Consider the following 27,773-nt stretch of genomic DNA (forward strand, 5'->3'; position numbering starts at 1 on the left):
AGTGCTTCAAAAACAGTAAGAATAGAAAAGAATTAACTCCTCAAACTTAAAATCTAAAAGTAAATAAAATACAAACATCAACATGAGAATTAACACTGATCTCACTTGTTAAAAAAGACCTGCTTTATAGTATAAGGCAAGTAGAAAAACTTTTTGTGAAGAAATTAAAGAGACGGAGTACTACATCCATTTCCAGTTAGCCAGAATTTTTAACCTTGAACTGCATGCATATATTAATAATAAAGAAATCCAAGTACAACAACTATTGCAACGGTCTTTCCAAGAGTATCAGCAGTAGACTACATGTCAATATGAACAGCCAAAGAACATAATCATCAGACCCTCCATAGAGTGGAGGTGAATCCTACCAAAGTAAATTAAACAATTTAGACCTTTACCTGATGGTCACAAACTTGTTTGTGCCATGCTTGGCCCAAAATAGTTTCAAGTCAATCGGGCTACTAAAATCTTCACCTTCCCCTGCTAGCTTCTCCAACACCTTCTTGAACGCCCCTTGACTCATCTTCCTCCCAGCAATCCGCGCCCCTCTCCTCTTGGTGCTCATCGGTAATGGGTACAATGAAATACTTGTAGTGCAACACGCAGACTGCCACCCACCGGCACCCCACCTATAGCACTGCTGAGGTTGGCCTGTGCAAGTGCAGACAGGTGTTGGCATCCCTGATAGATCTAAATCGATACCATTTATCACCATATCCATGCTCTTCTTTACCGACCTCCCTCTACCAGAAGGATTGACGGACTCTTCCCTTGGGGCCTTAGCCTTCTTGGTCTTCTTCGGCTTCAAGGTCTTGGAAGAGCGCCCCTGGCCCTTTGATTTCTTCTTCAATGGCTCTGCATCAAGTTGAGGAGCAACAGGCTCCTCAAGGAGCGGTGCCTTCTCCTCCCTCGGAACTTCTACCTGCTGCAGCATCTGGAAGGAATGTGCGGACGCTTCGGGCAGAAGTGCTTCGTAATTGTGAGAATGCTGATGATGGTTCCCCTGAAATACATGAAGCATCTTGCTGCTATCTCTGTTGTTATGATACCACATATCCCTCGTAAAGTCCATCGGCATGGTGGAAGGCTCCGTGATTCCGCATTCCCGGTGGAGGTAGCCACCTCCGGCTTCTACGCCAGAGAAGAACGACTTGGTATTCCGTTCTCCGACGCTGGACATGAGTTGCAGACCAAGATTTCCTTTCATCGGCGGCGTCCGATAATACCCTCCCCAGTTTTGAATCCCAAGTGCAGCGTCTTCGTCCATCCAGATCTTGCTTTTGAAAACAGAAACAAGGGCGGAAAAAGATTGAAATGGGTGCGGAAAAAATGGATCTTTGATAGCTGCCTGATCTATCTATAGGGTTTCACTCAAGTCGGATCTCCGGAATTGACAAACCATTCCGACTACACCCGACCGAATCGAATCCAAGAGGAGCACAAAAGAAGACAATTCTAGAAAAAGGAGAAAGGGAAGGAGGGGGTCCTTACTTTGGGGGCTTCTTTCTAGGGTTCTTTGCCGCGACTCGAGGACGAAGAGCAGACATTGACCACCGGATCAAATTTTTGTGCGTATCTATTTAAGAACATTTGTTGATGTACAAAATAATCTACGATTTATTTACATCAATATTATAACGAGAGAAAATATAAATTTAAATTTAAATAATAATAATAAGATAGCTTTTTCTAAGGTCTGCTTTCACAAAATTAAAATATTTTTTAACTTTATAAAAAAAATTTATGATATATTCATTTGATTAATTTAATACTTTATTTTAATACATATATCACTCAAAATATTAATATAAAATAACAAATGACACATCTCTCTTATCCATCTTACCAAATCATCACCCGATCTGATCATTGCTTTCATTTTTTTAAGACTTTTAAGATTTTTTTTTTGACAGATAGGGGATTTTGGATGAAATCAGGAGGAAGGTCTTCCATCAACCATCAGGTCACAAGCCCGATCTTGACTTTTAAGTTAATTAAGACAAATTTACACACACCACATATTCAAGTTTCAAACTCATGCATTTTTATTTAATGGTGAAAGCTCATAGCCAACAAATCAATATGAGTTGCATATCACTTGTTTCTATACAATTTATATATCCATAGTTGTCGTTGTTGCCCGCCTCTCAAAAAAATTCTTATCCAACTAATCCTCCATTGATTTTAAAAATCGAATCAAACCGGCTGGTTCAATCAGTTAAACTGTGAACCGGTCGGCCACCTAGTTCGGTTCCCTTCCTCAAACTGCCCTCGCATAAAATCGTCAAAAAAATTGCTTGAACCATCTATCGGACCGCTGAACCGACAAACCGGCACCAATTTTTAAAAAGGCATGCAGTTCGAATAGGGAGAAAATATGATATTCCTAGATACTAACTACATCTAATTTCGCAAGCTCTCTCCCTCGCGACGAACTATTCTGTGCGGAGTCTGGATGTCATCCAGAGACCAATAAAAAATGACATGTCACCTCAAAAATGTATCGCGCTCGGTACCGAGCACGACACCGAGCGATACCGTACTAGGTGTTAAGCGGTATCGGACGGTTCTCTCATACGGTGTTGGCACATAATAATCTCTCCTCCCTCACAAGCTTGGAGAATTTTCGTCTCTCCATTCCGTCAACCTCCCTCAACCTTGCAGCAACTCTCCTTCCCTCTCCGACCTCGATCTCTACGACAATAACCTCACTGGCTCTCTTCCACCTTCTTTATGGAACCTTTTGCGACAGCCTTGTCTCCCTCCACCTCCACGACAATACTCTCTCCGACATTATTCCTGGATTCTCATTGACCTTGACCTCAGCAACAACCGGCCAATCTTGGTATGAGGAGATGCCATGACATCAAAAAAATTATATACTTAAGCTCAAAATTTACTTAACATCTTCAAAGTAATAGAAAAAAAAAAAAAAGCTCGAAATTTGTTCACCTTCCCCTCTTCACTTCATACGAAGAGCAAATTATAGGTGGGCATTAGGGCTATCAAAATCGGGTTTTGAGTCGAGTTCAGGTCAAATCCGAAATTGACCAGACACTATTTGGCCCGACTCGAACCCGTCCCATTTTTTTAAAATGGGTTAGATTCTAAGAACTGAACCAGACTCACCTTGAGTCTAGGTCAGCCCGCTATGACCTGCCGGTCACATCCTCACGTCGTCACGCAACTTCATGGACACGACAAGCAGCTAGGGCTTCTATGCTTGTTGCTACAGTCACTATCAAATGAGAGAGACACACGCACACACACATAGAGAGAGAGAGAGAGAGAGAGAGAGATCTCCTTCTTCCTCAGCATGTATTCGGCCATTCGCCTCTGCCTGGATGGGAGAATGCCTCGCCAATGAGCGACTGGAGGTCCGGTCGACAGGTCTAGCATATAACTACTGGAAGACTCTGAGGAGTGACTCAAACGGTGTGGCGGTGTTGCCGCGTGGGATGACGTCAATGAGCGACTCGACCATACACGTGGGACGACACAACGACTCGAGTCACTTAGCCAAACACGGGGTCACAACTCACGACCAACGTTGCAACGACTCTACTAAACGCACTCAGTTTTGCAAATGGAGGACCCTAACCCAAAATTTTAGAGTCGGATTTTCATATATGCCAAATATTGACACCCCTAGTGGACATTGAAGCTCAAATTATATGTATTTCTTCATTAATGCTAGATATACATTGCTACACAACCTGATATAATCATGTATGATGCATGGGGTATCAAAAATAGTCAACTGGTCTGATTTGGGCCCGACCCGGAATTGACCCGACCTGAATCCAATCAACTCGAGCCCAATCCATTTGATAAATGGGTCAAAAAGTTGTACTCGAACTCGACCCACTAATAACCTCCATCGAACCCGATAACTCATTATAATTTAAAAAATATTTTTATTAGCTTATTAATCATATATTTTAGGTTAAATAATAAAAAATAAGAAAAATATACATATAAAATAATAAATATTAAATGAGTCAATTTCGGGTTGGCGAGTCAACTTAAATCCGTCATGTTTAATAAATGGGGAGAAATGCACAATCCAAATCCAACCCATTTATCAAACGAGTTAACTCGAACCTAAATATTTTTGATCGGGTTTAGGCCGATGGTGGGTCTAATCATTTATTAACACTCTAGACTATGATATATGCATCATATTATACAATCACTCTTAAAATACAAAAAAGTACTTAAACGCGCCACCACTTCTCACAATTTGCAAAACCTGCTTAGATTTGAAATTTTGATGGTTGGTAGGAGCCAAAATAAAATATTTTAAATTATAAATAATTTTGTAATCGACGGATAGCTGGAGTAGCTCAGTTGGTTAGAGCGTATGGCTGTTAACCATAAGGTCGAAGGTTCAAGCCCTTCCTCTAGCGTTTTTTTTTAATTTTTATACATACAAATTTCTTGCGTATATTTTATTATATTAAAGTGGTTGAAATTGTATGTTTTTTATATTAATAAATTAAAAATAATAAACATATTTGATCTAAAATAAATGAGAAATAATAAAATATTAAGTTCTTTTTATATAATTAATAATTAAATTTTATATGTGTTAATTCTTTTAGGGGCTGTTTGGTTGTCTGAATTAGGAGGGTAAAGTAAAGTAATTACATGTATTTACTAAATTTGTTTGTTTGGTTAATTTTGAGCGGAAGGAACTGAATACCTCCGAAGCATTAGCGGGGTATTAGAAGAGGCAATTCACACGACTTTGAAACCCGCTCAAATTGAGCGGGTTCCAAATTCTTTGAGGTCTGTTGCGGCATGATTTCGCCGAAGCTTACCTATATTCTCCCTTTTTCTCTGTTTTTCCTTGCTCTCTTCTCCGGTCCTTGCTCTCTTCTCCATTCTTGCGATGGCACTGACGTTTTTAAAAACGGGTTAGGTTTCCGGACCCGAACCCGACCCGATTCGGGTCTGGGTCAACCCGACCCGACACGAATGACCCGGAATTGACCCAAAATTGCAAGTTTTCGGGTCAAAAATCGGGTCAATCTTCATTTTTCAGGTCAAAAACGGGTCCAACTCGGATTTTCGGGTCAAATATGAGTTTTCGTGACACTTTCGTGTCAATTTCGTGTTTCCGTGTCAACCCGAACCCGACCCGATTTTTAAAACGGGTTGATTTCTTCAACCCGAACCCCACCCGTTTCGGGTTTGGGTTGACTCGAACCCGAATTTTTTCGGGTCGGGTTCGGGTCGTGTTTCGTGTCGTGTCAAAAATTGACACCCCTACTCATAAGAGTAACACTCATCGAACAATTTTAGTCGTGTTCAAGTAAGTCAAAGATCTTTAATCCAACATCAAAGGTAACTTAGCCCCATTGACCTAACATACTCGGCCCAAGGGAAGTAGGCCAATTACCCTAAAGCATGTTTGCAAGCTTGCTGATGCTACGTTAAAATGCATTCGTTGTTTGCTGACTATTGTGTTACGACCACAGTCGTCTGACTACAACCCTCTGTCCTCCGTCACTCGATTATGACCCTCTGAATGTCGTTGACCCACTATCTGCCTCTGACCACCATCACCCATCTTCATTTCTCCAACCTCTCTATCAAGCCCCCCAAGATCTAAACCAGAAGAACTGCATATTTTTTTCATTTTCTTAATTAAATTCAAAGCTACTAGCTTCAGTTGGAAGCAAAAAAATCCAACAAAAAAATTCCATTTATCTCCAAGCATTTATATACAACACTGCTCAAAATCCAATATACAATAATCAAAAGCCAAGCTTAACACAACAATCTATCCATAAAATTTTTATTATAAAAGAATCAATAAAAATAAAATAATAGTCATGAGAAATTTTGAAGACGATCAACCTCACACTCATGAGCCGGAATATCTTTCTTGACCTAAAATCAATTAACTATATATAATGAGCTTACAAAACTCTATAGGTCACTAAATCTATAATTGAATCAAAGCATGAAAATGAAACATTATGTATGAAATCATTCAGTTCATAACAATACCCATTCATATGGTCATTGAATTTGTGGAGAAATAGTAAAAACATGTGTTGAGTCACTAAATCTGTATAAATCATAATCAATTGTTTATAAACCAAAAGCCAGATTAATACAAGTCAAATCAATGAGGGAATTATATCAATTGATAAAATCAAGGCATCTGTACAACATATATGGAATATGAACACATGAAGTTAAAGTCCCATATAATATTATAATCGTTGTAAAATTTTCAAAAAATATTCAAAATGTATATAATCGTAATATCTAATATATAAAGAATAGTGTGGTGGAAGTCTTATAAGTGCAAAGGTATTCTCGTTTTTTGCTAACCGGGGTATAAATTTGATCGAAAAATTAGATACAATTTTTGTACTTTTTAAAATTGAGATCGATATAATATGACATACGTCAATCGGAACAATACTCTGAACTAGGTTGACGGCTAAAAAGGACAAAAATGGCTACAAAAATCCTCCGTTTCTCCCCAAATCCTCTTCTTGCAACTTTTCTGAATCGAGTTAGAACAGTTTAATCCAGATGTTGAACCTGTACGTGCCACGGGGCCAATCTCCATGATTTTTCATTTTATTTTATTTTATTCACATAAAAACTCTGATGTCTCTTACAGTTCTTGCACTCTCTTCTTATATATGCGTGCGTTGGATATTTATACATAACAAATATGTTAAATTTTATATATCCCTACCGTCATACATGATGTAGCACACAACATTGATATATTAATTATGCTATAGATATTTTTTAATGCAATAAAAAGAAATCATAAATATTGTATGATCTCTCCAATGTATGATAATTCAATCAACCTCTCATTGTAGTATTTAATTGATACGCATATATCTTTTATTTGATAAATTATGAATATGCATATTGTCTTAGTCTTAAAGATAGTGTTTTATTAACCTTGTTATGTTCTATAAAAGTTATGATGTAGAGTTGGTGTTTATTATCTTAGCCGCTAACAAAAATCTCGCTCGCTCGGAAAAAGTTGTAGGAGGCCAACATTTTTTTTATATGTAAAACCTAGAAAGAGAAAAACCCACAAGCATACACAGTTGAAATAATCCACGATCAAATAAAACAGAAGAAGATGGGAGCATTTATAATACACATTTTTTTAAAAATTTTTTTCTTGTAGGGTGGATATTTAAAAATCTAACAATAGAGTTACGTCTTGATTATAGATTATTTATTAAAATTTTGAATGCCTAATTGATGTCATAATCAAGTGATCATGAGCACGTTAGATCCACTTCATCAAGCCGCTCAATTTGATTATAAAAGTTCGTTTGATCCATCAATTTATGTTCATAAGTTTTCAAAAGTAATTTTAGTGCTTGATTTTTCCTCATTTTGAGTTAGATCAGATCATTTATAGTGTCAATAGTTTCATATCGTCGAAACGTTTGATTTGATTATAAATTTACTAAAATTAAAGTTTAGATAATATTAAAATTAATTTTTAAAAAATAATTAAATAATACCTCTAATTTTGAGCCAATCATGTGGATTTTCTAAATTGTATCAATTATGATGATTTAATACATTCTTACTAACAATTCAGTGGACCCCACATTATAAGCACTCCAGTATAGCTATCATTAAACACTTTCACAATTTTAAGAGTTTATCTGGTTTTGAAAGTACAACTTAGGGCATCTCCAAGGGAGAACTCCATTTTTCATGGCAAAATACAACAAAAACTCGAAAATGCCGTTGTGCTGCTACAATCGAACGCCATTTTATGTGCTTCTGTGAAGGTAACGATCCTTCTCCCTTTCGTGTATTTTTTTTGGTTGAGAGAGCAAAATAGCATAGGTCGCACTGTTCACCCACAAGTAAATGTCGGAAGATTTGGCGTTCGGCTGGAGTCACTGAACAACGCCATACACTCATTTGGCGTTCTGTTGGAGATGCTCTTAAGTGGATTAGGCTGTGGCTCGTTGGTCGTCGGCAAAATTTTTGTTCCACATGATCCCCATTCGATGTCCTTAACTACCCAAAAAAAATTACAGCTTAATTTGATTCACATTAAAGTGTTGAAAATTGTTTGGCTTGCGCTCTACATATGAGGCAAAATGCCTTCCAAACTAAAGAATCCAAAGTTTTAATTTTTTAGTAAATAATTGAGAATAAATATTGAAGCAAATGGATCATAATTTTAAATAATAATAAAGAGAATCCAAAAATATTTTTACGACGAATCCAGCCAAGGGGCGCTGCTCCCTTGGACCCATACATATCTGCGAAGCATACAACGATCAAGGATATGAACAAATAGGGGTTGAGCCAAATTCTACAGTTACTTATAAATTTGCCCCCATAGAAAATTAAGGCTGATTCCGCCATACTAACGACTCAAATTTTATAGCACGTAGCATTAATTATAGCAAAACAACTTCAAATAAATATAATTTTATCTCTATAAGGATATGGAGATGAAGAATTGATTTAACATAACGAAATCGATATTTTCTGCATAAGTAAAAAAAATATATTAACCCTAATCTATTAAAAATATGTTAGTAAGAGTTAAAATATTAGATATGTAAATCGGTAATTAAAAAAAAGGTGACATATAAAAAAAAATCATAAATTTATGGTTGCATACAATTAATTTATTATAAATATATCCTTAAATAATTATTGTAATACAAAAAAATCTTGCAGCTGGATTAATTAGTTCCTAATCCACCACTGAAGCAGACTAATCCAAGTTATTCCCGCCTCTCATGGCCGCGCCGCTTCCTATGTTCCCTAAACACCACTTCGTTCCAAAAACCCTCGCAGGGTCCTTTACCTTCGCCGGTGGCAGGCCTGCGCTTGTTCCGGTCTCCTCCCAGAGTAGGATAAGTTGGTCACTTCTACTTGTTCTTTGATCTTAACTCTAAATATTTCTGATTACTTTGCGGGGAAACAGGGGGTGGAGACAGTTTGGTGGCGTGGAACAAGGGCTATTCGTTGTACCGGAGTTGTTCTGCTGTGAAAGCAGTGGATGGGGTTAGGGTTCTTGAAGCGGCGAAGGATGAGAAGCCGATCATTGTTATAGATAATTACGATAGCTTTACTTATAATCTTTGCCAGGTGAGTGCGATAGCTCTTGCTTTTATTTTATTATTTTTTTCCCATGCTTTTTTGATTTGTGGTTGCCACTTTCGCGCTGCCGTGCAATTATTAAAAAGAGGAAGAGGAAGCACATTGATTTTTAGTGTAGCAACAAACTTATGGATTTTTTAGCAAAGATGTGTTCACACAATTTCTCGCAGAGGATATTGTCCTAAGTCTAAACAAGCATTATGGCTTTAGGAGTTATTTTGGAGAGCTGTAAAACAGTAAGAACCACTTGATAAGGAGCATCTTCCATGCTTAAGTTCTCCTAATACAAGTAGCTACCAAACATTCCCTTTCTCCAATCCAAGATTTATTAATTCTTTCTTATTGCGTGTCCCATATTAGTTTTAAATGGGCTCTTAATGACTCTATAAGCAGTTCATTCCACGGCTATTGACATTATGCTGAATGACTTCATCTTACATGAATGGTTCTTAACTTGACCATGGAAATGATTATTTTAAGTGACGATATCTTGCAGGACGGCGAACATCTATTGTGTGTACGTTGTTGAAATCAAGTCATTAAATTCCATTGATGCTTAGTTGAGAGTTGAAATTACAATATTGATGGATCTGCTAAAGTTATGATTGATGTAATACCAAACTACCGAGCACAAGAAGGAATATGGAACACCACATCCCTTTTTGTTTGCAGGTATGGCTAAATGGATCTAGCATATGATTGCACCCATGCATTTTGCATAAATTTTAACTCAAAACAAGAAAAAAATGTCAAGGATAGAAATTAATATGTTATTCACCTAATCTAGAGAAAGATTGAGGTTAATTGTTAAATGGAAGGCCAATTTTAAAACTTATGTCAAAATTAATGAAATAAATCTAAATTTGAATTTTTTGTTAGTGCTAAAATGTTCCTTTCAATCAACAGCCCACAACCTAATCTAATTGTAACTAGAAGTGGGAAAGTGTTTGCTATGGCATTACCCTTAAGTCACACATTGCAACCTAACTCCATTGAGGTGAAAAGTGGGCAAACACACCACAACTTAACTTGATTGTGGGTTGACTATATTTAAAATTAAGTTTAAATTTGTTGCCTGATTTTGAGAGTTTGAATGAGAAGATGAGAATTGTGAACACAATAATTAGAAGAAAAATAAGAAGAACAACAACAACATCATCAAGCCTTTGTCGCACTACGTGGGGTCGGTTAAACACAATAATTAGAAGAAGAATAAAATTATTTGTTTACAAAAAAAATAAATGAGAAGGGAAAAAATACAAGTATTGTAGAGAAAGTTATAAGTTGTTGTATGTTGAAAAGGTTAGTAATATGAATATTGTTGGGATAGTAGTTGATAATTATTTAAAATATAAAGTTTGTGATAAAGTGATGCTTATTAAGATTATTATTAGTTGGGATGTTATAAATATGGCTAGAACCATCATGTCAGATAAAAAAGATAGATTTAAAAAGCAATAATTGGAAGAGATGGATACTAACACTATAGCCATCAACTCCCTCTCATAGATTGACTTCAGTCTTGCCCTAGCTATCAACACTTGGCTGAATATGCTATGGGCCTGTGTTTCTACCTAAGCACCACCCCCAAGCCATATCAAGCATGGCTAAAATCTGGTAGGGTCATGATCGGTACCGTGGTCATGGCGTGCTTCAGTCTCAAAGGCCTGGGCAGCGACTTCTCCCCACATAAAAATATCTATCTTTAGTTGCTCTGTTAATGGCCAAGTTATAGTATTGTATCCCCTCACAAACCTCCCGTAGTACCCGGTCAACCCTTAAAAACCCCTCAACTCCTTCAGAGTTCTAGGTAGAGGCCTCAGTGGCCACCCCTTCTGGGAGAAATTATTCCGTGCGGAGTCCGAACAGGAAGAACCGTCCAGGCATATGAGTGTATAAATTGTGCACAAATTTGTACACAATGTATATCAACTTTTTGTACACACTATTTATACATAATGTTTACACTCACAATTGGGATGGTTCTTCCTGTCCGGACTCTGTACGGAATAATTTCTCCCTTCTGGGATACCACATTCCCAAGTAGTCCACACTAGGCTATACAAAGCAACACTTCTTCAAGTGCCATCAATTGATACTCCCGTAACACCTCCAATACCACCTTTACATGCTCTAAATGCTCCTCATCCGACTGGTTGTACGCTAGGTTGTCATCAAACAACACCAGCACAAATCTCTGTAGTTATAGTTTGAAGACCTTGTTCATGAGGGATTGGAATGTAGCTGGTGCGTTAGTGAGATCAGATGGCGTCATAAAGAATTCATAGTGGCCCTCATGTGTCCTGAATGCTGTCTTCGTGACTTCCTCCCCTCTCATCTTGATCTGATGGTACTCGGACTTCAAATCCTTTTTTGTGAACACCACAGCTCCATATAGCCCGTTGCCTCGTCCAACAACTGATCAATCACTAGAATATTATGTAGGGCCCTATAGTCCACACAAAATCTCCAAATTCCATCCTTCTTCTTAACTAGCAAGATTGGGCTAAAAAAAGTATTCACGCTTGGCCTAATGATCTCGGCCTCCAACATCTCTCATATTAGCTTCTCAATCTCATTATTCTGGATCTGGGGATATCGATAGGGTCTAACACTAATCAGTGACACCTCCTCTCTCAAGATGATGACGTGCTCCTGCTCCCTTGGTGGTGGAAATCCTTAAGGTGGTTGAAAGACCTCACTAAACTGTTGTATCAGCGGTTGTACTGAGAGAATAATGTCTCCCCCCTCCTCCAACCCGAACCCCGCCAAGCGCTACAACTCCATCGGAAATCCTCCCACGTCCCCCTGTATGGTCCTCACCATGGTTTTGATTGAAACCATGGATTTGGATAACCCTGCATCTCCCATGATCACCACTCTCCTTTCCTCCACCATCGCTTCCATCATTAGTGCTACCCAGTTGACCTTGGTGTCTCCTAGGGTCTACAGCCATTTCATCCCTAAAATAATATCAGTGCTGCCTAACTCTAATGGAAGGAAGTCCTCTCTCACCTGGACCCCCTATAAGGTCAGAATCACCCCTACACACTCCTCTGTCTGTCTCCACCTTTATGGTACCCATCATCACCCCATAGCACCTAGTGTCCACCATCTTCACCCCCAATTGTTCCATGACCTGGTTGGGGATGAAATTGTTGGTAGCCCCACAGTCTATCAATACCACAACCTCCCTGTCTGCTATCTCGCCTCTCACATTCATGGTATGATTTGGAGTGAATCCCACCACGAAGTTTAGGGACTCTGCATGTCTAAATGTAAATGGGATGTTTCCTCTACGACCTCCTCCAGCTCGTCCCCGCTCTCATCTTCTCCCTCGCAGACCATCAAGAACTGAAGGGATCGATCCTTACACCTATGTCCCAGTGTTAATCTCTCATCACACCTGAAGCATAATTCTTTTGCTCAACTTTCTTACACCTCTGCATTTGTGAGGCGCTTGAAACTACCCCTAGGACGAACTCTAGTATCCCTCCCCTTAGAGGCTTCCCTCTGGAATGACACGGTCTGGGTCTTCGGTGCCAAAGTGGTAGGGTACTCCTGTAAGCCCTTCCCATGATGTTGCTCTCGCTGGCCTTCTCCCTCTGATATTGTTATTCCACTCTTTGAGCTAGCTCTATCGTCTCCCTCAACCCTCTAGGCCTCAACACCCTGAGCTTTGCTCTTATGTCTCACCTAAGGCCCTTCATGAAATTCCCTTCAAACCCTTCCTTTGAAATCTCCCTTAGCCTTCCCGACAATAGTTTAAACTTCTCCTTATATTCCATGACTATCCCCTCCTGAGTTAAAGCATAAAACTTCTCGTGGAGGTCTCTTTCTCGAAAGGCTTGAAAATGTTCCAACAAACAATCCTTAAATTCCTCTCATGAATATATCAGGTATTTAGACTTCCTCCACTAAAACCATGCTACAACTTTTCCCTCTAAACATAACCTTGCCGCCAGGGGTGTCAGTTTTGGGTCACAGATCGGGTTCGGGTCGAACCCGGAACTGTCGACGCTTCAGGTTAACCCTACACGACCCGTTATCCACTGAAACATGGGTTTGCGGGTCATCAGCAACAGGTGACGCGAAGCTGACGGGCAGTTTTGCAGCGGACAGCTGCGCGGCGGTCTGACCATGACCGCTTGACCGTCGTGACTCGCGAAGTGAGACTGAGCAGCAGAGCTGTGGGGGTCGCGATGCGCGTCATGCGTGATTGCGACGCGGGCAGCTTTGGTCAGGCCAGTCAAGGCGGGCAGCGGGTCATTCCGGGTCCTATCCGGGTTTTCGGGTCAACCCAAACCCGACTTGATTTTGCAAACGAGTCGAAAACCTTAACTCGAACTCGACCCGGTTCAGGTCAACATGAACCCAAAATTTTCGGGTCGGGTTCGAGTCGGGTTTTTGGGTCGTGTCCAATATTGACACCCCTATAACAAAGTAACACTACACTCGATACACCTAACCCTGAGCATATTCTCCTTCAAAGATTTAAATCTTTAACTTCCTTGATCTCGTATCCATCCCCCAATGGTTTCTCCGTCCATTAGTTCTTCAAGTATAGTGATGGTGCGATTCTTTTCCTTCCTCTCTTGGCTTATTTGGACCCCATGGTCCCCTCACATGTCCCATTCTTTTTATGTTGCCTTTCATCTGGAAACCCAATCCACCTACCCTCGAAGCCTCCCGCTATGGTCCTTGTGGGTACACACTACACGCTTTCCACTTCATTATCATCCTCCTGAATTTCCTTTCGCCTTGGATCAGCCCTGTAATTGTCGTTAAAACTTTTGATTGCATCTCAAGCATATTTTTCATTATATCTTCAAGGTTTCCAAAGTGGTTCTTGATAGCTGAGAGTCTTCTCTCCACCTTGGAATATTTTTCCTCTACTCCGGCCTTGAGTTGTTCCATCTTGCCTTCCAACGCATCCGTCTTATTTGCTTCCATTAACTTGGATATAGGCTCCAAGAGAAAAAATCAATGAGACGACGTGTTTTTCCGTCTAAGAAGGTGCTCTGATATCAATTTGATAGGAAGTAGAAAAAGAAATTGAATAAACACCTTGCCAAAAATCTGATTTCAGTGAATCCAAAAATTGGCAAGAGGCAAATTTGAAGTAGAACTCTCACAAACTCTTGTAGATTGAAAATTTTATAAAAAAAAAAAAGACAAGATACAGTTGGATCTTCAATTGGAAAGGAAGATCCGGTTCTCCACAAATCTTAGACGCCGCTAGAGCCCTCACAATCTAAACCAAATTCCCCTTTCAACAAATACAAGCATGAAGAAAAATTGAACCCTAGGAGTATCTATTTTTAGCATACAATTACAAAATCCCAAAACAACTCATTGCCTTTCCCTCCAAACCGCCCCCTCCCTATTCAAATTTTTACTGTGGGCTCCACTCTAGAGGGGATGAGATTAGCCCCCCTCTTCTATTCGCTGTCTGCCTGACTTTCGCCAGGTGTAGACCCTAGCCGGTCTAGGATGGACTGGCCCAATGACTAGTCCAGGGAGGATTGGTCCAACATAGTGCTGAAATCCATGTATTAGAAATAATAGTAATTTATTTTGTTAAAGAGTAGTTTCTAATTAACAAATTATATTAGTGAATGACTTTTTGTATAGAAATTTGGGTCCTAGGTATAATTTTAAATGTATATATAATGTATGAATTTTCTGTTATAAAATATAGTTTCTATTATATATTATCATATTCTACATTGTAATTGAGTTGAGTCTTTGATTTAGAATGGTTTAGGGTTTAGGATTTCTTATGCAGCTATGCAACTTGATGGACGAAATCATATAAATTGGATTCTAAGCATTGCTATTTCAAATACCAAATTTCTTAATTTTCTTTTGAAGTAGACCCGAAAATACTAGGAATCAATACCAAATAATAATTTAATGATGGCCCAAGTTAAAGAAATTTCACTAGAAGTTGAAAACCCTAGAACTAATGAGCTTACTAAAATTCACACTTAAAAAAGAAACCTAGTTGTAATGGATATGATAAAGTCAATCACAATCCCAAAACTCATAATGAATTGTTTAGAATAAAAGAGAGTAATGAAAGAATTAACCGAGTATAGAAGTTTAGGTCTAAGACTAGTGTAAGGAGATGAATTTTTCTAGAAATTGCTAATTGCTCTTGCACCACAGTTCAAGTAATCTATATCCAAGCCAGCAGTAACGAGCGAACAAAAATTCAAAATTTTTATTAAATAAAAGCACTTTAGGCCTCAAAATTTACTATTTATAAAGATCAAAACCTTATAGTTGGTAGTCGTTAAAAATTTTCCAATTTTAACATGCTATTAGGCTCTTTTTTTAGATAAGCACAAAAATAAATCAACCTAAATATCATGATATGCTAAGGAATTAATGGCAGGGAGTTATGATAGAGTGAAAATTGGAGCAACAAGACCAAATTAAGCAAATATAACTATACCAAAGGAACCATCCAACAAAGATCGAACGAAGAAATCATGAACCAACATTCAAGTGAATGGGTTCACTGTTTACCTTGAAGATTTGCATCATTACCTATGTGAATATTTTTACTATCTTCTACCTGTGTTAACATTCAAGTGAATATATTCATTATTATGATTAGATTCTACACCAAATTTATGCATATGAACTTGTTTGATTATCAAAATTTTAATTCGCGCTTTGATTGGTATTGTCATTCATTTGATTTTTCTTGTTTAATAATTTAACCAATTTATTTTGTAAAGTGGCTAAAATCACTTTCTTTGATGATCCATTAAGTGACCCTAATATGAGTCCTACTTATGTGTTACATTGACAAAATACTTCAGATTTGATATCAATTTGATGTTGGAAGTTTTGGAGTATTGGATTCTTAATGCAACCAAGTGATGTAATGCATGAAATCACACCCATTAGGTTTAAAACTCACAATTGTAAAGATCACCAATTGAAGCAATAATTCATCTTCTATTGATGTAAATTAGAAAATAAAAAAAATTGCACCAAATGATAATTTGATTATCATCAAATAAAAAAAAATTGAAAGAGAAATTGAAACCATGAAAAATCATTTGTCGATTATGATTCAATCTTGTGAATTTAAAAAAATGTTGAATTTAAAAATGTTGAATCTAAAAATATTGAATCTTAATCAACTAATTGTTTTGGATGAGAAAATCAATTTGATGTTGGGCCTCTTGGAGTCTGTAGTTCTTAATGTAATTAAGTGATGTAATGGATGAAATCACACATATTAGATTTGAAATTTACAGTTCCAAATAGCACCAATTAAAACAAAAATTCATCTCTTTTGATTTAAACTAGAAAATACAAGAAATTTGTGGCAAACAATGAATTTTTTATCTTCCAAATAAAATAAAAATTTAAGGAGAAATTGAAATCCCTAAAATTCATTTGTAACACTCACAAAACCTGTAACAAATTATGTAGAATAAAGGAAAATTAGGAAATAATTAAGTAATTAGAGAAATTTGAGCCTTATGTTAATACATGAAGATGATTTTCCCCGAAAATTGGTATTCACTCTGGTACTGTAATTGAAGGAATGAACATCCAACTCAACACTCGTGGTTGAACAAAAATCTAAAACTTTACCAAGCAAAAGTTCCCTTATACATACGTTATAATTTACTATTTATAAATTTAAAAAATCCTACTGTTGGTGGTCCCTAAAAATTTCCCAAATTCAATGTTATGAGGTTCTACAGATAGGCTCTAGCAGAAATTACTAGAAATATTGGGATATTGCTACAAAATCATCGACAGGGAGTCTGCAGTAGAATGGAAACCTTTAACAACATTGTCAAATCACTCAACAAAATGGGAAACAACATAGGCTGATAGAACCTGCAAACCATCTAATTTGAGAAGCAATAGAGCCCCTGAACTAGCAACTGAACTAGAGAACCATGAGCCAACAATTGAACCATGGAAATTTTAATAAACTGTATTAACCATTGAAACTGATTGAATTAGAGAATAAGAAAATTAGAGAACACATCCTATTTTGATAGGCATCATCATAGCTATGTTCCAGTTAAATTAAAATAAAAAATTACAACATAAAATAAACAGTCCTCAAAGTATCAATTCGTTAATTTGCTCATTTTAGCACGCATGCTAGCGAACATTGTAAACGCTCATATATCCATTAGTTTCATAACTTGCAAATTTATATATTTTAACATTTTTGTAATTGCCTGCAGCGCATCCTTAATATAGGTGGTACCTTTGGTTGGCAGAATTGTGGACTGGTTTTGTGTTTTTTCCTATCAGAAGGTTAACTTTTTATTTAGGTTATTGTTCTATTTTATTTGATTCATTATCTGCATCATCGCCACTCAATCAAGTCTTTTAGAAACTACTCATCAGTTGGCATATATTTCAACTATTACTTCCACTCATTCACCAGCAAAAAAAAAAGCACTGCAGAGTTCAGTTAGTTGAAATGATTCCTTCAATTTACTTTGCCTTATTTTGATTTCTTTTTTAAATGAGAAACGGCACATGCAACTAGTGTTAGAAGTTTGTTTATCTTTGACCATGGCGTCTTATTCTTTAATTTTTATGCCTTACAGACTATACATCATATTGTCACAATGTTAAATGCTTTGCTGTCTTAAAAAAATTAACTTTAGTAGCTTTTTTAAAATTTAAAGTACATAGGAGAGCTTGGAACTAACTTCAAGGTCTACCGTAATGATGAGCTCACTGTAGACGAAATAAGAAGGTATAATTTGAAGTGTCTTCTGCAATATACTGTATAATGAATTTACTATCAAAACATTTTTTTCTGTAACACGGGTGAAGGTTGATCATGACTCGGTTCTTCCAGGATGAATCCTAGAGGTATACTAATTTCTCCAGGGCCGGGTGAGTGTATTTGAAATATTTTATGATTAATTTTTTCTTCTATAACCCATTAATGTATCTAAATTCTTTTCTACAGGTGCACCGAAAGATTCCGGAATATCCTTACAAACTGTTCTAGAACTTGGCCCCTCTATTCCATTGTTTGGAGTTTGTATGGGCTTGCAGTGCATTGGAGAGGCTTTTGGAGGTATGGATAGTTGTTAATGCATCCTCCAGTTGGGAACTTATAATGCAACATTTAATCTTTCTAGGGACCTGCAGGAAAAATAGTGCGATCTCCTTATGGTGTTGTACATGGTAAAGGCGCACTTGTTTATTATGATGAGAAGCTAGAGTATAGTTTATTCTCTGGCTTACCGAAGTAAGTGTTTTTCTCTTTACTTGTTTCTTTCTATATCTTTTTGTTTTTTGTTTTTTCTATTTATTGCTTATCAATCAGCTACCAGCATTATACTATTTTTTGAACCCAATTTTAGGAGTGTCTCTCTTTTCAGCCAAATCGCAGCTTAATCTAAAACCCCTGCTTATTGTAAAATTGATTTTCAATCTTGTTAGCTATAATGTACTATTTTTATTTTATTTTAATCATTTTGGATCCCAGAAATGTGTTACAAGGTCTTATCATTGTAAATCTGATCAATTGCTTATGCGTGGCATCGCTTTTTAAATTTAAATGTGTAAGCGCCATTTCCAATGCATCCAAGCATATTGGAAGTGCATCACGGTTTCCTGTAGCACTTGGTTAATTCTTATTTAGCTTGAGCAATTAATCATAATTTTATTTTTTCAATTTTCGTGATGACAGTGCATCTATTGCACGTGCCATTATTTATAAGAATGGTGCGATGCTCAAGCAATCAATTTTGGTAATATAAATGTGTTACTACCAGCTACTGATCATTGCAACTAGCTTGTGAATATTTTTACTGTAGGATTTTATCTGGAATATTCTACTCGGATATGTACGGCATTACCTGTGGGTTAGTGAGTAATGTAATGAGAGAAAGAGGTTTATGTATGATAGGGAAGGGATTGATAGTCATGTTAATAAGGTTTGCGCCGCCAAAATTAGAAATGATCAATGTGGAAACTATTTTCTGTTTCTTATGTTCATAAAGCTTTAGTTAGTTTCATAAAGTTAGGAAACATATTTTGAAAGATTCTCGCTAGTTTCATTTTCGTGTTGGATAAAATAACCATTGGATTTAAGCTCCATTAAACCCTCTTAAAATTCTCTCAAAAACAGTCATGTTTGTACAGTTTGTCTCCTTAACCTAAGAAAATTTCACATTCCATACTGTTATATAATAAGTTTTGAGTTAATCACTTTGCTATTCTAAATTTATTAACTTCTATCAGTCTTTTTTGTGAATGATTATTTCGTTCTATTGACATCTGATCTTTTTTTTTTCCAGCCCTTTTAATGCTGCTAGATATCATAGCCTTGTGATTGAAAATGATAGTTTTCCTGACGACATTCTGGAGATTACAGCATGGACTGAAGATGAACTTATTATGGGTGCTAGACACAAAAAGTATAAGCACATCCAGGTAACCATTTTCTATTCATTTATTTAGGTTACTGCCATTTCTATAGGGATATTATTTTCAGTAAAATGCCTTTGGATTATGAGTTTTATTATCTAAGTTGGAAATCTAAATAAGCCATAGCAAATGATCTGGAATGCAAACCATTAGATGCGTGTTAAAATGTTAAGAAATTGTGCAGATCATTAGGTCCGCCTATCATATGTGATTGAGATCAACCCCAACTTCTAGACTGAGTCGGGCCTTTGGCTAATGCTCTTTTTTCAAGTCATGTAACTAATCGAATTTCAGGAATCACTCAGACACTCACTCAAATATTGTGAAGAAACAAGAAGCTTTAACTCTGTAGTCATGCTATTCCAGAAATACTCCCTAACAAACTAGCAGTTGAAAGTTGTGTTAGTGAAGGTATCATCAAAGGTTTGTTCGTTTGACTAGAATTTGGTCCTCGGTTAACGTCATGTGTAAGGCTTCATTTAGGACGGATTTCTTATTGCTTTTTAAATTAGCTTTTTAGTATAAAATTTTTAATTTTTGTACTACAAAGTTATTTTAAGAAGTAATAAAAAAACAGTCCCAAACGAAGCCTAAATTAGTGGTATTCCTGTATTATAACCTTTTTTTTTTTTGCCCTTTCAAAGAACTAATGAAATGCCGGAAATGACCCTGCAGTTTAGTCTGTAATACAATAATTGCCAAAGCGGGGTTAAAAAGGGCCTTGATAAAATCTACAGTTCGGACAAAGTATTTAACCAAATTACCAAATGCCCTGCCACAAGCCCATAATTATGTCTTTGCAAATCAAGTATGGTACATAAATTGTATGGAGCAATCATGTTCCATCATTTATGCGACAAGTGATTATATTCTACCCCTACCTGTACTTTAATTGCCTTTGTTGACCTTTCTCTAGAGTTTTCCATCCTCTTGTACTCAAAGCAGTGGTGGTTGGCTTTCCAGTCAAACACAAAGGCCGTAAGGATAGCTATAGTCTGAGCATTATATATTTTATTTAGGATCTAATGCAATAATGCTATTACCACTTAACTTCTATTTATTGTATTTTTACTATTAATCTTTGTTATAATGCATCAAATTTCAACAACAACATTGCCCACTACGTGGGATCGGCTACCTGAATAATTTTTTTCCATTGTGTCTTGTTAAAAGTCAAATTCTCGTTTAAATCCAATAAAGAAAGATCATTTCTAATATTCTCTAACCAAATCTTTTTAGGTCTGTCTCTACCTTTCTTATCATAAGTCAAATTTAATGCATCAAAATTTCAATATACGTTAATTTAATGCTGACTATGATCTCTTCTTCATGGCTCCACGCCATAATGCCCCAAATTTGGCAGCCGGCAGCCCTTCAAGTTCGGTTTCCACGCCTTGTGTTTGCTTTTATTGCTACAATGATTCAAGTCTCTCCACTTGCTGGAAATTGTCAAAATCGCTTTAAAAAGCTTCTTGAAATTTGGGTTTCATCAAAGTTGGGGAGCAAATTCTAAGCATTGTTTGTCAGCCTGGTAGGGACATTCCATGTGCTTGATGTTAGATTACCACAAACTTGCCAATGTATATGGAGATCAGTACTCTAGTGCCATTATTCATCATCTTTTCAACAAATTTCTGAATTTATATATCATTGTTAGCATCTAAACAAGTTTTTACTTTTTGATTGTTGTTGTTGATTATTTTATTAATCTACTTCATATTGCTATTTCTAATAGTGGTTAATGAATAATGATGATCATGGAGTTTCTAATAGCGGTTAATGATGATCAGGGAGTGAAGTTTCATCCAGAGAGTGTCATCACCACAGAAGGGAAACGAATTGTTCACAATTTTCTCATGTTGATAAAGGAATTTGAGGCCGAAAAGAATGCATAGTGATTTTCTCTCTTAATTGAAGAGACTTCAATCTGAGTTCAGCCTCAGACTTTATGTGAACTTTTAGATAATTTCTTCGGTCATCTGTTTCATGCTTTAGCGGACTTGTTGAAGAAGAATTATTTCGATCATCACTTTGTACTTTATGAATTTGTTGAAGAATTTGAAACCATCATCATAAGGTAAATTATAAAGGAATTTGTGGCCGAAAAGAATGCATAGTGATTTTCTCTCTTAATTTCTCTTCTGAATTTCTATTGGGAGTTCAGTTTACAAAATGTTTCAGAATTCTCTGCAAGTAATCTATATTTTTTTGCAGTATATTAAACAATTTGCTGTCCCATATGTTCACTCGCATCTTATGTTTTGTCTTCATCTGTTTTTCCTCTTTGAAACCAATAAAAAAGAAGCATATTGTATCAAGCAAGGTGTGGTGGTGGCTCTTCATTCAATATTATTAATGGATTGGATACTGAGATGAACATTCAATCTAGACAAGTTCAGGTCTGCAAACTTTGGACAAGCCAGTCCTGCCTGTGATTGGTCATGCTGCCTTGGACATATAAATGCCTCTGTGCAGGTTAGTTTTAAAATTTTAATAGTTTAATTAATTTAGTTCAATATGAATGTTTGTTCATTGTCAATAGCTGATCCTGCCTTGAACAAAGAACCTTGAACTTTTTTTTAAAAGAACCTTGAACTTGCACATAACCCTAATATGACTATTAGTTCTGAATATTTTTTGGGTACATTTAAGTCAACTAAAACAAACGTATAAATACATCAAGTACGTAAGATTTGAATTCAAGACCTCTTAATTGATAGTCAAACCTCTCAACTAATAGATCAAGATGAGCTGCGTACAGGCCTGAATCTCAAAGCTATTGATTCAAATTTTGTTTAGAATATTTTTTTTATTGTTTCTAAAACAAATTTTAATACAATTGATTTGAAAACTGTAAAAAAATAGTGACTAGTTTGACTTTTATAGAATATTATTTATAGATGAGAATGATGTAATACAATATGCATTGTCATTGTCATTATGGCTTTATTTGGGATGATTTTTTTCCTTCTTAAAGCCGTTTTTTACTACAAAAATTAAAGTTTTTGTACTAATAAGTTGTTTTAAGAAGTAACAAAAAAACAGGCTTAAAAGAAGCCTAAAATCAGATAATTTTTAGGAAGATTTGAGATTTGAAACTAGGAAAAATTTTAAATTTTTAAAAGTATTTTAAAATTAATATTACATTAATATTTATTTATCATTTTACTTTAAAAAAAGTTAAAAAGATGACAATGTTGATCAAAATGTTCTCATAAATTGTTTTATTTTCTGAAAAAAACTCCTGTTTGGCTATTCTATTTCATTGTAAATTCCAAAAAAAAAAAAAAATCAGATGAGTGTTGGATGCAATATTTGAAAAGTGTGAACTCCGCAGAGGAAAAGTGCTTATAAAAGCTGCAAAGCAGAACAAATATCCTTTAATTTCGATTTTTGCCGAAATATTAATGGCCAATTTAGTTACATTTCACATCAGTGTATAAGAAAAAGGCTATGACAGCTAATTTCTGCAATCAAACTGACCATTCAATTTCACCATATTTGCTTTACATGTAATTGTATTTAATGTGGTCTACAGTTAGATAAATAAAAATGAACAAAAATTGCAACATAAATATTTTTGTTACATAATATCTGTAGATTGTCTTATTTTAGAATTACATATTTTGTCAATAAGGTTTCACATCTGTAATTATATAATTTTTTTAATTTAATGTGTTAACTATTAAGTAAAATATGAACTAACTTCATTAATAAATTAAAATATATTATTTAATTCAACTCATATATTACTCAGCCGAACAGAAATATATAAATAAAAAGTTAATGCTCTTTTTGGGTTATCTTTCTTACTGTTTTTCAAAATAATTTTTTAGTACAAAAATTTTTACAACTAGAAATTTTGGTATTAAAAAGTTGTTTTAAAAAACAGTAAAAAGCCGTCTCAAATGAAGCCAAAGTAAATGAAAAAATTATTACGTGCGGTGTCCGGACATGTCCGGAGGTCAATCCGGACGTGCCATATCACTCAGTGCGCATTGCATTGGATGACGTAGCGCATTCTGATTGGCCTCCGGACACGTTCGTACTCCGCACAGAATAATCTCTCAAGTAAATGACCATCATCTTCTTTGCTTAATAGCTTTTGCTGAATGAGAAGCATCATATTCATATAGTCCATGCCTTATAAATTATTTGATAAATTGCTCCTTTTATCCTACTGAGGAAATATGATCACAAATTTATTATGGTTGCTAATTAATTTAATTCATGAATATTTTAAAAATTATCAACAGAAATTAAAATAATTTTATCTGAACTAAATTTAAAACATATAAAAAAAAAATCATAAATCATCAATTAATACAATCTGGCCCATCCATTCCCAATCAGAGTCAAGATTCCTCTTTCCCTGGCTTCCACTTCTGAGAGAACCTTCTGCATTTCAAATGAATAAAAAGAACCTCACACCTTCCACAGCACATGAAGAAAAGGAGATTGTGGGGCAAGCAATAATAATTTGAAGACTCACAAATCATCACAATAGAACTCTTATTTATTAAATATTTTGATTTAAGAGAAGATGTGGAAGATTCAACATTGTATATACATTTTTATTATTGTAGCAAATCAATTTCTTAACTATCAAGATAGTATCCACTTTTACATAATAATCTCGTAGTTTTCTTCTGTGATTGATGTAACTTTCAAGGAGGTCAACCAGGTTCCTTAATTTTCATGGGGATGGGGAGGGGGGAATTTACAAGTAAAAGTGTAGAGATTTTTTTTTTTTTTTTCTCAAATCACTTTTTCATCATTAAAATTATTAAAAGGAAAAGAAAGAAGATGAATATGTCGAGGATATACCCAAGATTTAGAAGATTACCGGCGTGCAATTGCTGTAGGAGCGACGAAGGGGGCTTCGTGTGGAGAGGAGGCTGATTTCGTGTAACTTCAAGAGGAGAGGAGAGTGGGTGTTCATGTATGAGAGGATGAAGGCTTGTATGTGTCATGTATGAGAGGAAGTATGTTTTTTTTTTTTTTTTTTTTTTTTGTTTGGGGGGGGGGGGGGGAGGTGAATTGCTTAAAGATCATAGTATTTTAAAACTTTTATGTTGGGCAATTGCCTAAAAAATCTTATAATAAAGACCAAAAAATAGATAGATGGGGACAAATTATATAAAAAATCAATTGCCCCCTTGGGCTTAAGATGAATCCGCCCCTGAGATGAACCATCTTAAAAATGCTAATATATGAGCACATTTGACTAAAGTTTCATAATATTTTAAAACTTTTAAGGCGGGCAAATTACATAAAGCATCAATTGCCCCAGACCTAGGGCTTAAGTTGGATCCGCCTCTGAGGTCAACACATTTGACTAAAATTTCTAATGAAATTTCAACTGTTGCATCGAAAGATGACTCCATATTTAAGAATCAAGACATTTTATATAAGGAGTTTCATAATTATAAACTATATAATTGATAACTCATTTATTTTTAAAAAAAATGATGATAATTTTGCTAAATAATTTATAAATGAAATGAAGATCATTGTACTTCACTCATAATAATCTCAGCATTTTCCATAGCCATTATAGAGAAGGCCACAAATTTCACATTTAAAAGAAAAATCCCACCTTTAATTCAATATTTATTTCAGGTGCAGAGATGAAGCATTGATATGAACCCAAAGATTTAACACTACAAAAAGGAAATATATAGAAAGAAAGAAGATATTTGACTGAATAATAATTCTCTCTCCATATAAATATAAAAAGATCCAAATAATCATAAATCCATCAACTTTTCAAAGTTCTTAGAGCTTCCTATACACCCCCTGATTCACAAAATAATCACCTCCCCCAATATCAAATGCAAGAATTACAACAAGTTAACAAATTTATTCATACTACAAATTATAAGTCCTTTGCGGCCACGGCCGCCGCCGCACGGTGACGACGCTTTCCATGGCGTCGTCTGTGACCAGACCGGCCGCTTCCCGCACCCTCAAATTGCTCGGCCTCACGAGGATCGACGGAGCACTCGGGCGGCGGTGTCGGGTAGCGGTCGCCATCATAGCAATAGGAGTAAGTCAAGTGCTTTCTCCTCAGCTTCTTCATTGCAGAGAGTTGGTCGGAGGTGGCGGTGATCGAGTCATAGAGCTTAGTTTCGTGGCCTCGACATGTCGAGAGATGGTCGATGGGATCGACGGCGCAGCCGTGGAGGATAAGGTCGGCGAACTCAGCGATATAGGGAGCGTATTTGTAATTGACCTTATAGCGGCCGCCGGAAGTAGCCCAGTTGGAGCCATCCCAGATTGTGGCATAGAGAGACATAGGCTTAGAAGGGAAGTGAGCAGCCATGGCTTCTGTTCTCACCACCTCCCTAATAGGGATGTTATCGATGTAAAATCTGTTCAACCAAAACAAAATTACAGCACAAAATGATCAGAATGTTGTAATCTAACGGATATAATGCGACTTAATTGAAACAAACAGCTGATATCTGTGCTGAAAATGAGAGATTAGATAGCAGATTTTCAAAGTAGAATCCTTGATTTACGGGAACTAAAGGGATGATTTTTATGAAACATTGAAGTGGAATTGAAAAGATTTGATTACAAGATCCGGTTTTTGCTCCACAAGATGGAATAGTTGTGGAAATCTTCAGTAGGATCAAACCAGAACTGATATCTCTCCTCTCTTCCAAATCCAGTGCTGCCATTGCCATAAACGTTGGTCTGAACTCTCCATTCTCTTCCTCTGATGTTCCCCAAGAACTCAAAATCTAACTCGTCATGGTTCTTCTCGAACACATCTCCATTGGACATCTAAACCAGAAATTAAAAAAAAAAAAAAAGAATTTTCATCAGATTGTGCTAAACCGGATAAATCATAGTGTTTGTATGTGCGTGTGTGTGTTTTCAAAAGCAAGGAAACACGGAACGGTCAGAAAGAAAAGGATACGAATGATATTCTAAATCCAAATAGGAGAAAAAAGCACAAACGAAACGAGATTGTTGTGAGGGATTCTTAATCCGTCAAGGAAAATAAATCTATAAAAACCAAAATGATTTCATCTTTCTCCTCATAAAATCCCCAGAAACACAGAAAGGAGCAAACTTTGATACAATCAGAAGAACCGCACATAGAAAGCGACGACGACTCCGGCGGCATAATCTGAGGGAAGCTTTATTGAGGCGCTGAAGAATCCATGGAGATAGAGATCCTGAGAAGCGAATCCAGAACCTGACCATTTCAATCGACGAAGCTTCAGACACTTAAAAACAAAAATAGTCTAGAAAAGCATTAAAGATTCAATCTTTACCAGTTCTCTCATCAAGCGAGATGTGAACAGTCTTTCCATCGCGGAGAAGCATGAGATTGCTGTCGCCGAAGAGCTGCGTATAGGCATCTTCAAAGGAAAGCGCGGTCAAGCTCTGCAGATTAACCGGCAATGGAACTCTGTGGGAGTTGAGAAGCAGCAGCAAAGAGGAGAAGATAAGGAAGAAGATGCAAGAGAGCAGTGATGATTCATAACCCATTTTCTCTTTTCTGTTCTCTGCCTTCTTTCTCTGTACTCAATAAATTTTTTTTTTTCTCTTTCGGAAAATGTGGAAGAAAGAAAGGTATTTTGGAGCAGGAAGAGAGCAGGGGAGATGGCCTTTTATTGGAGACAGCTTCTTCACCTTGAGAGCAGACCTTAAACCTTTTTGCGCAACTTTTTAAATTTTTCTACTGAATGCATTTAAGAGATGTGTTAAGTAAAACAGATGGTAATAAAGTAACAAAGAATAGACCCTATCGAACTTAGCTGGGTTGATGGACGAGTTTGATTGGCTTAGGAACCTTCCATCGGAGTTCGATTCCCCTCTCAAACGGCACGACTTCTAGTTGATAGAAGATAAGTGTGTGGTCCGGTACCCGTGTGACTGTTTGCTGCTAGACATACTGAGGAGTTAGTTACTCCGTTAAACATCTTCTCTGTAGGATTGTTAGCGGATAGATACCCCGTTCAAAAAAAGAACAAAGAACAAAAAGATGTTAAGCAAGAGACAATAATTTTTAAAGTAATCCTTGAAGTATTAACAGAACAAAAATGTTATACTTATAAGAGAAGCATAATTTCATAATTAATAATATGCATACAAATTTTTATAATATCATAATAATTTTGAAAAAAAATATTTTTTATGTTTGATAATAATTTTATAGACAACTTATAAAATTTTAG

The 27,773-nt window shown here is 36.2% G+C and overlaps 3 protein-coding genes and 1 non-coding gene across 5 annotated transcripts; 2 read left to right on the forward strand and 2 right to left on the reverse strand.

Annotated features, from left to right (window-relative positions):
- Positions 1 to 206: 206 nt before the first annotated feature.
- LOC110115304 (barley B recombinant-like protein A) lies at positions 207 to 1,592 on the reverse strand. The gene is made up of 2 exons (XM_020848496.2): positions 1,492 to 1,592; positions 207 to 1,277 (listed from the first exon to the last, which is right to left on the reverse strand). The coding sequence occupies exons 1-2, from the start codon at positions 1,545 to 1,547 to the stop codon at positions 395 to 397; spliced, it is 939 nt and encodes a 312-aa protein (XP_020704155.1). The 5' UTR covers positions 1,548 to 1,592; the 3' UTR covers positions 207 to 394.
- A 2,743-nt stretch (positions 1,593 to 4,335) lies between these two features.
- TRNAN-GUU lies at positions 4,336 to 4,409 on the forward strand. The gene has a single exon. It is a non-coding gene; the product is annotated as a tRNA-Asn (tRNA).
- A 4,323-nt stretch (positions 4,410 to 8,732) lies between these two features.
- Positions 8,733 to 21,816, forward strand: LOC110115345 (anthranilate synthase beta subunit 2, chloroplastic). 2 transcript variants are annotated; one of them, XM_020848556.2, is made up of 8 exons: positions 8,733 to 8,883; positions 8,960 to 9,123; positions 17,820 to 17,890; positions 17,996 to 18,033; positions 18,110 to 18,220; positions 18,295 to 18,394; positions 19,449 to 19,584; positions 21,369 to 21,816. In XM_020848556.2, exons 1-8 carry the CDS (start codon positions 8,772 to 8,774, stop codon positions 21,471 to 21,473), a joined length of 837 nt encoding a protein of 278 aa, XP_020704215.1. In that variant the 5' UTR covers positions 8,733 to 8,771; the 3' UTR covers positions 21,474 to 21,816. The 2 variants fall into 2 exon arrangements, with proteins under 2 accessions (XP_020704215.1, XP_020704214.1); XM_020848555.2 differs by having other exon boundaries at positions 8,757 to 8,892.
- A 3,466-nt stretch (positions 21,817 to 25,282) lies between these two features.
- Positions 25,283 to 27,238, reverse strand: LOC110115360 (probable xyloglucan endotransglucosylase/hydrolase protein 28). The gene is made up of 4 exons (XM_020848580.1): positions 26,868 to 27,238; positions 26,688 to 26,788; positions 26,162 to 26,370; positions 25,283 to 25,952 (listed from the first exon to the last, which is right to left on the reverse strand). The coding sequence occupies exons 1-4, from the start codon at positions 27,082 to 27,084 to the stop codon at positions 25,457 to 25,459; spliced, it is 1,023 nt and encodes a 340-aa protein (XP_020704239.1). The 5' UTR covers positions 27,085 to 27,238; the 3' UTR covers positions 25,283 to 25,456.
- Between the last annotated feature and the right edge of the window lie 535 nt (positions 27,239 to 27,773).

Source organism: Dendrobium catenatum, unplaced genomic scaffold (genome assembly GCF_001605985.2).
Source record: "Dendrobium catenatum unplaced genomic scaffold, ASM160598v2 fragScaff_scaffold_586, whole genome shotgun sequence".
In the NCBI taxonomy this organism is placed as follows: domain Eukaryota; kingdom Viridiplantae; phylum Streptophyta; class Magnoliopsida; order Asparagales; family Orchidaceae; genus Dendrobium; species Dendrobium catenatum.

What these genes read in the sequence shown, in the direction of transcription:
- LOC110115304 (XM_020848496.2), bottom strand. Translation starts at nt 1,547, where the DNA reads ATGTCTGCTCTTCGTCCTCGAGTCGCGGCAAAGAACCCTAGAAAGAAG. An exon ending in CCTAGAAAGAAGCCCCCAAA is followed by an intron (nt 1,278 to 1,491) that starts GTAAGGACCCCC and finishes TGTTTTCAAAAG; the next exon opens with CAAGATCTGGATGGACGAAG.
- LOC110115345 (XM_020848555.2), top strand. Translation starts at nt 8,772, where the DNA reads ATGGCCGCGCCGCTTCCTATGTTCCCTAAACACCACTTCGTTCCAAAA. An exon ending in ACTGTAGACGAAATAAGAAG is followed by an intron (nt 17,891 to 17,995) that starts GTATAATTTGAA and finishes CGGTTCTTCCAG; the next exon opens with GATGAATCCTAGAGGTATAC. An exon ending in TTATTCTCTGGCTTACCGAA is followed by an intron (nt 18,395 to 19,448) that starts GTAAGTGTTTTT and finishes TTTTTTTTCCAG; the next exon opens with CCCTTTTAATGCTGCTAGAT.
- LOC110115360 (XM_020848580.1), bottom strand. Translation starts at nt 27,084, where the DNA reads ATGGGTTATGAATCATCACTGCTCTCTTGCATCTTCTTCCTTATCTTC. An exon ending in GAGTCGTCGTCGCTTTCTAT is followed by an intron (nt 26,371 to 26,687) that starts GTGCGGTTCTTC and finishes TTTCTGGTTTAG; the next exon opens with ATGTCCAATGGAGATGTGTT. An exon ending in TGGAGCAAAAACCGGATCTT is followed by an intron (nt 25,953 to 26,161) that starts GTAATCAAATCT and finishes TTGGTTGAACAG; the next exon opens with ATTTTACATCGATAACATCC.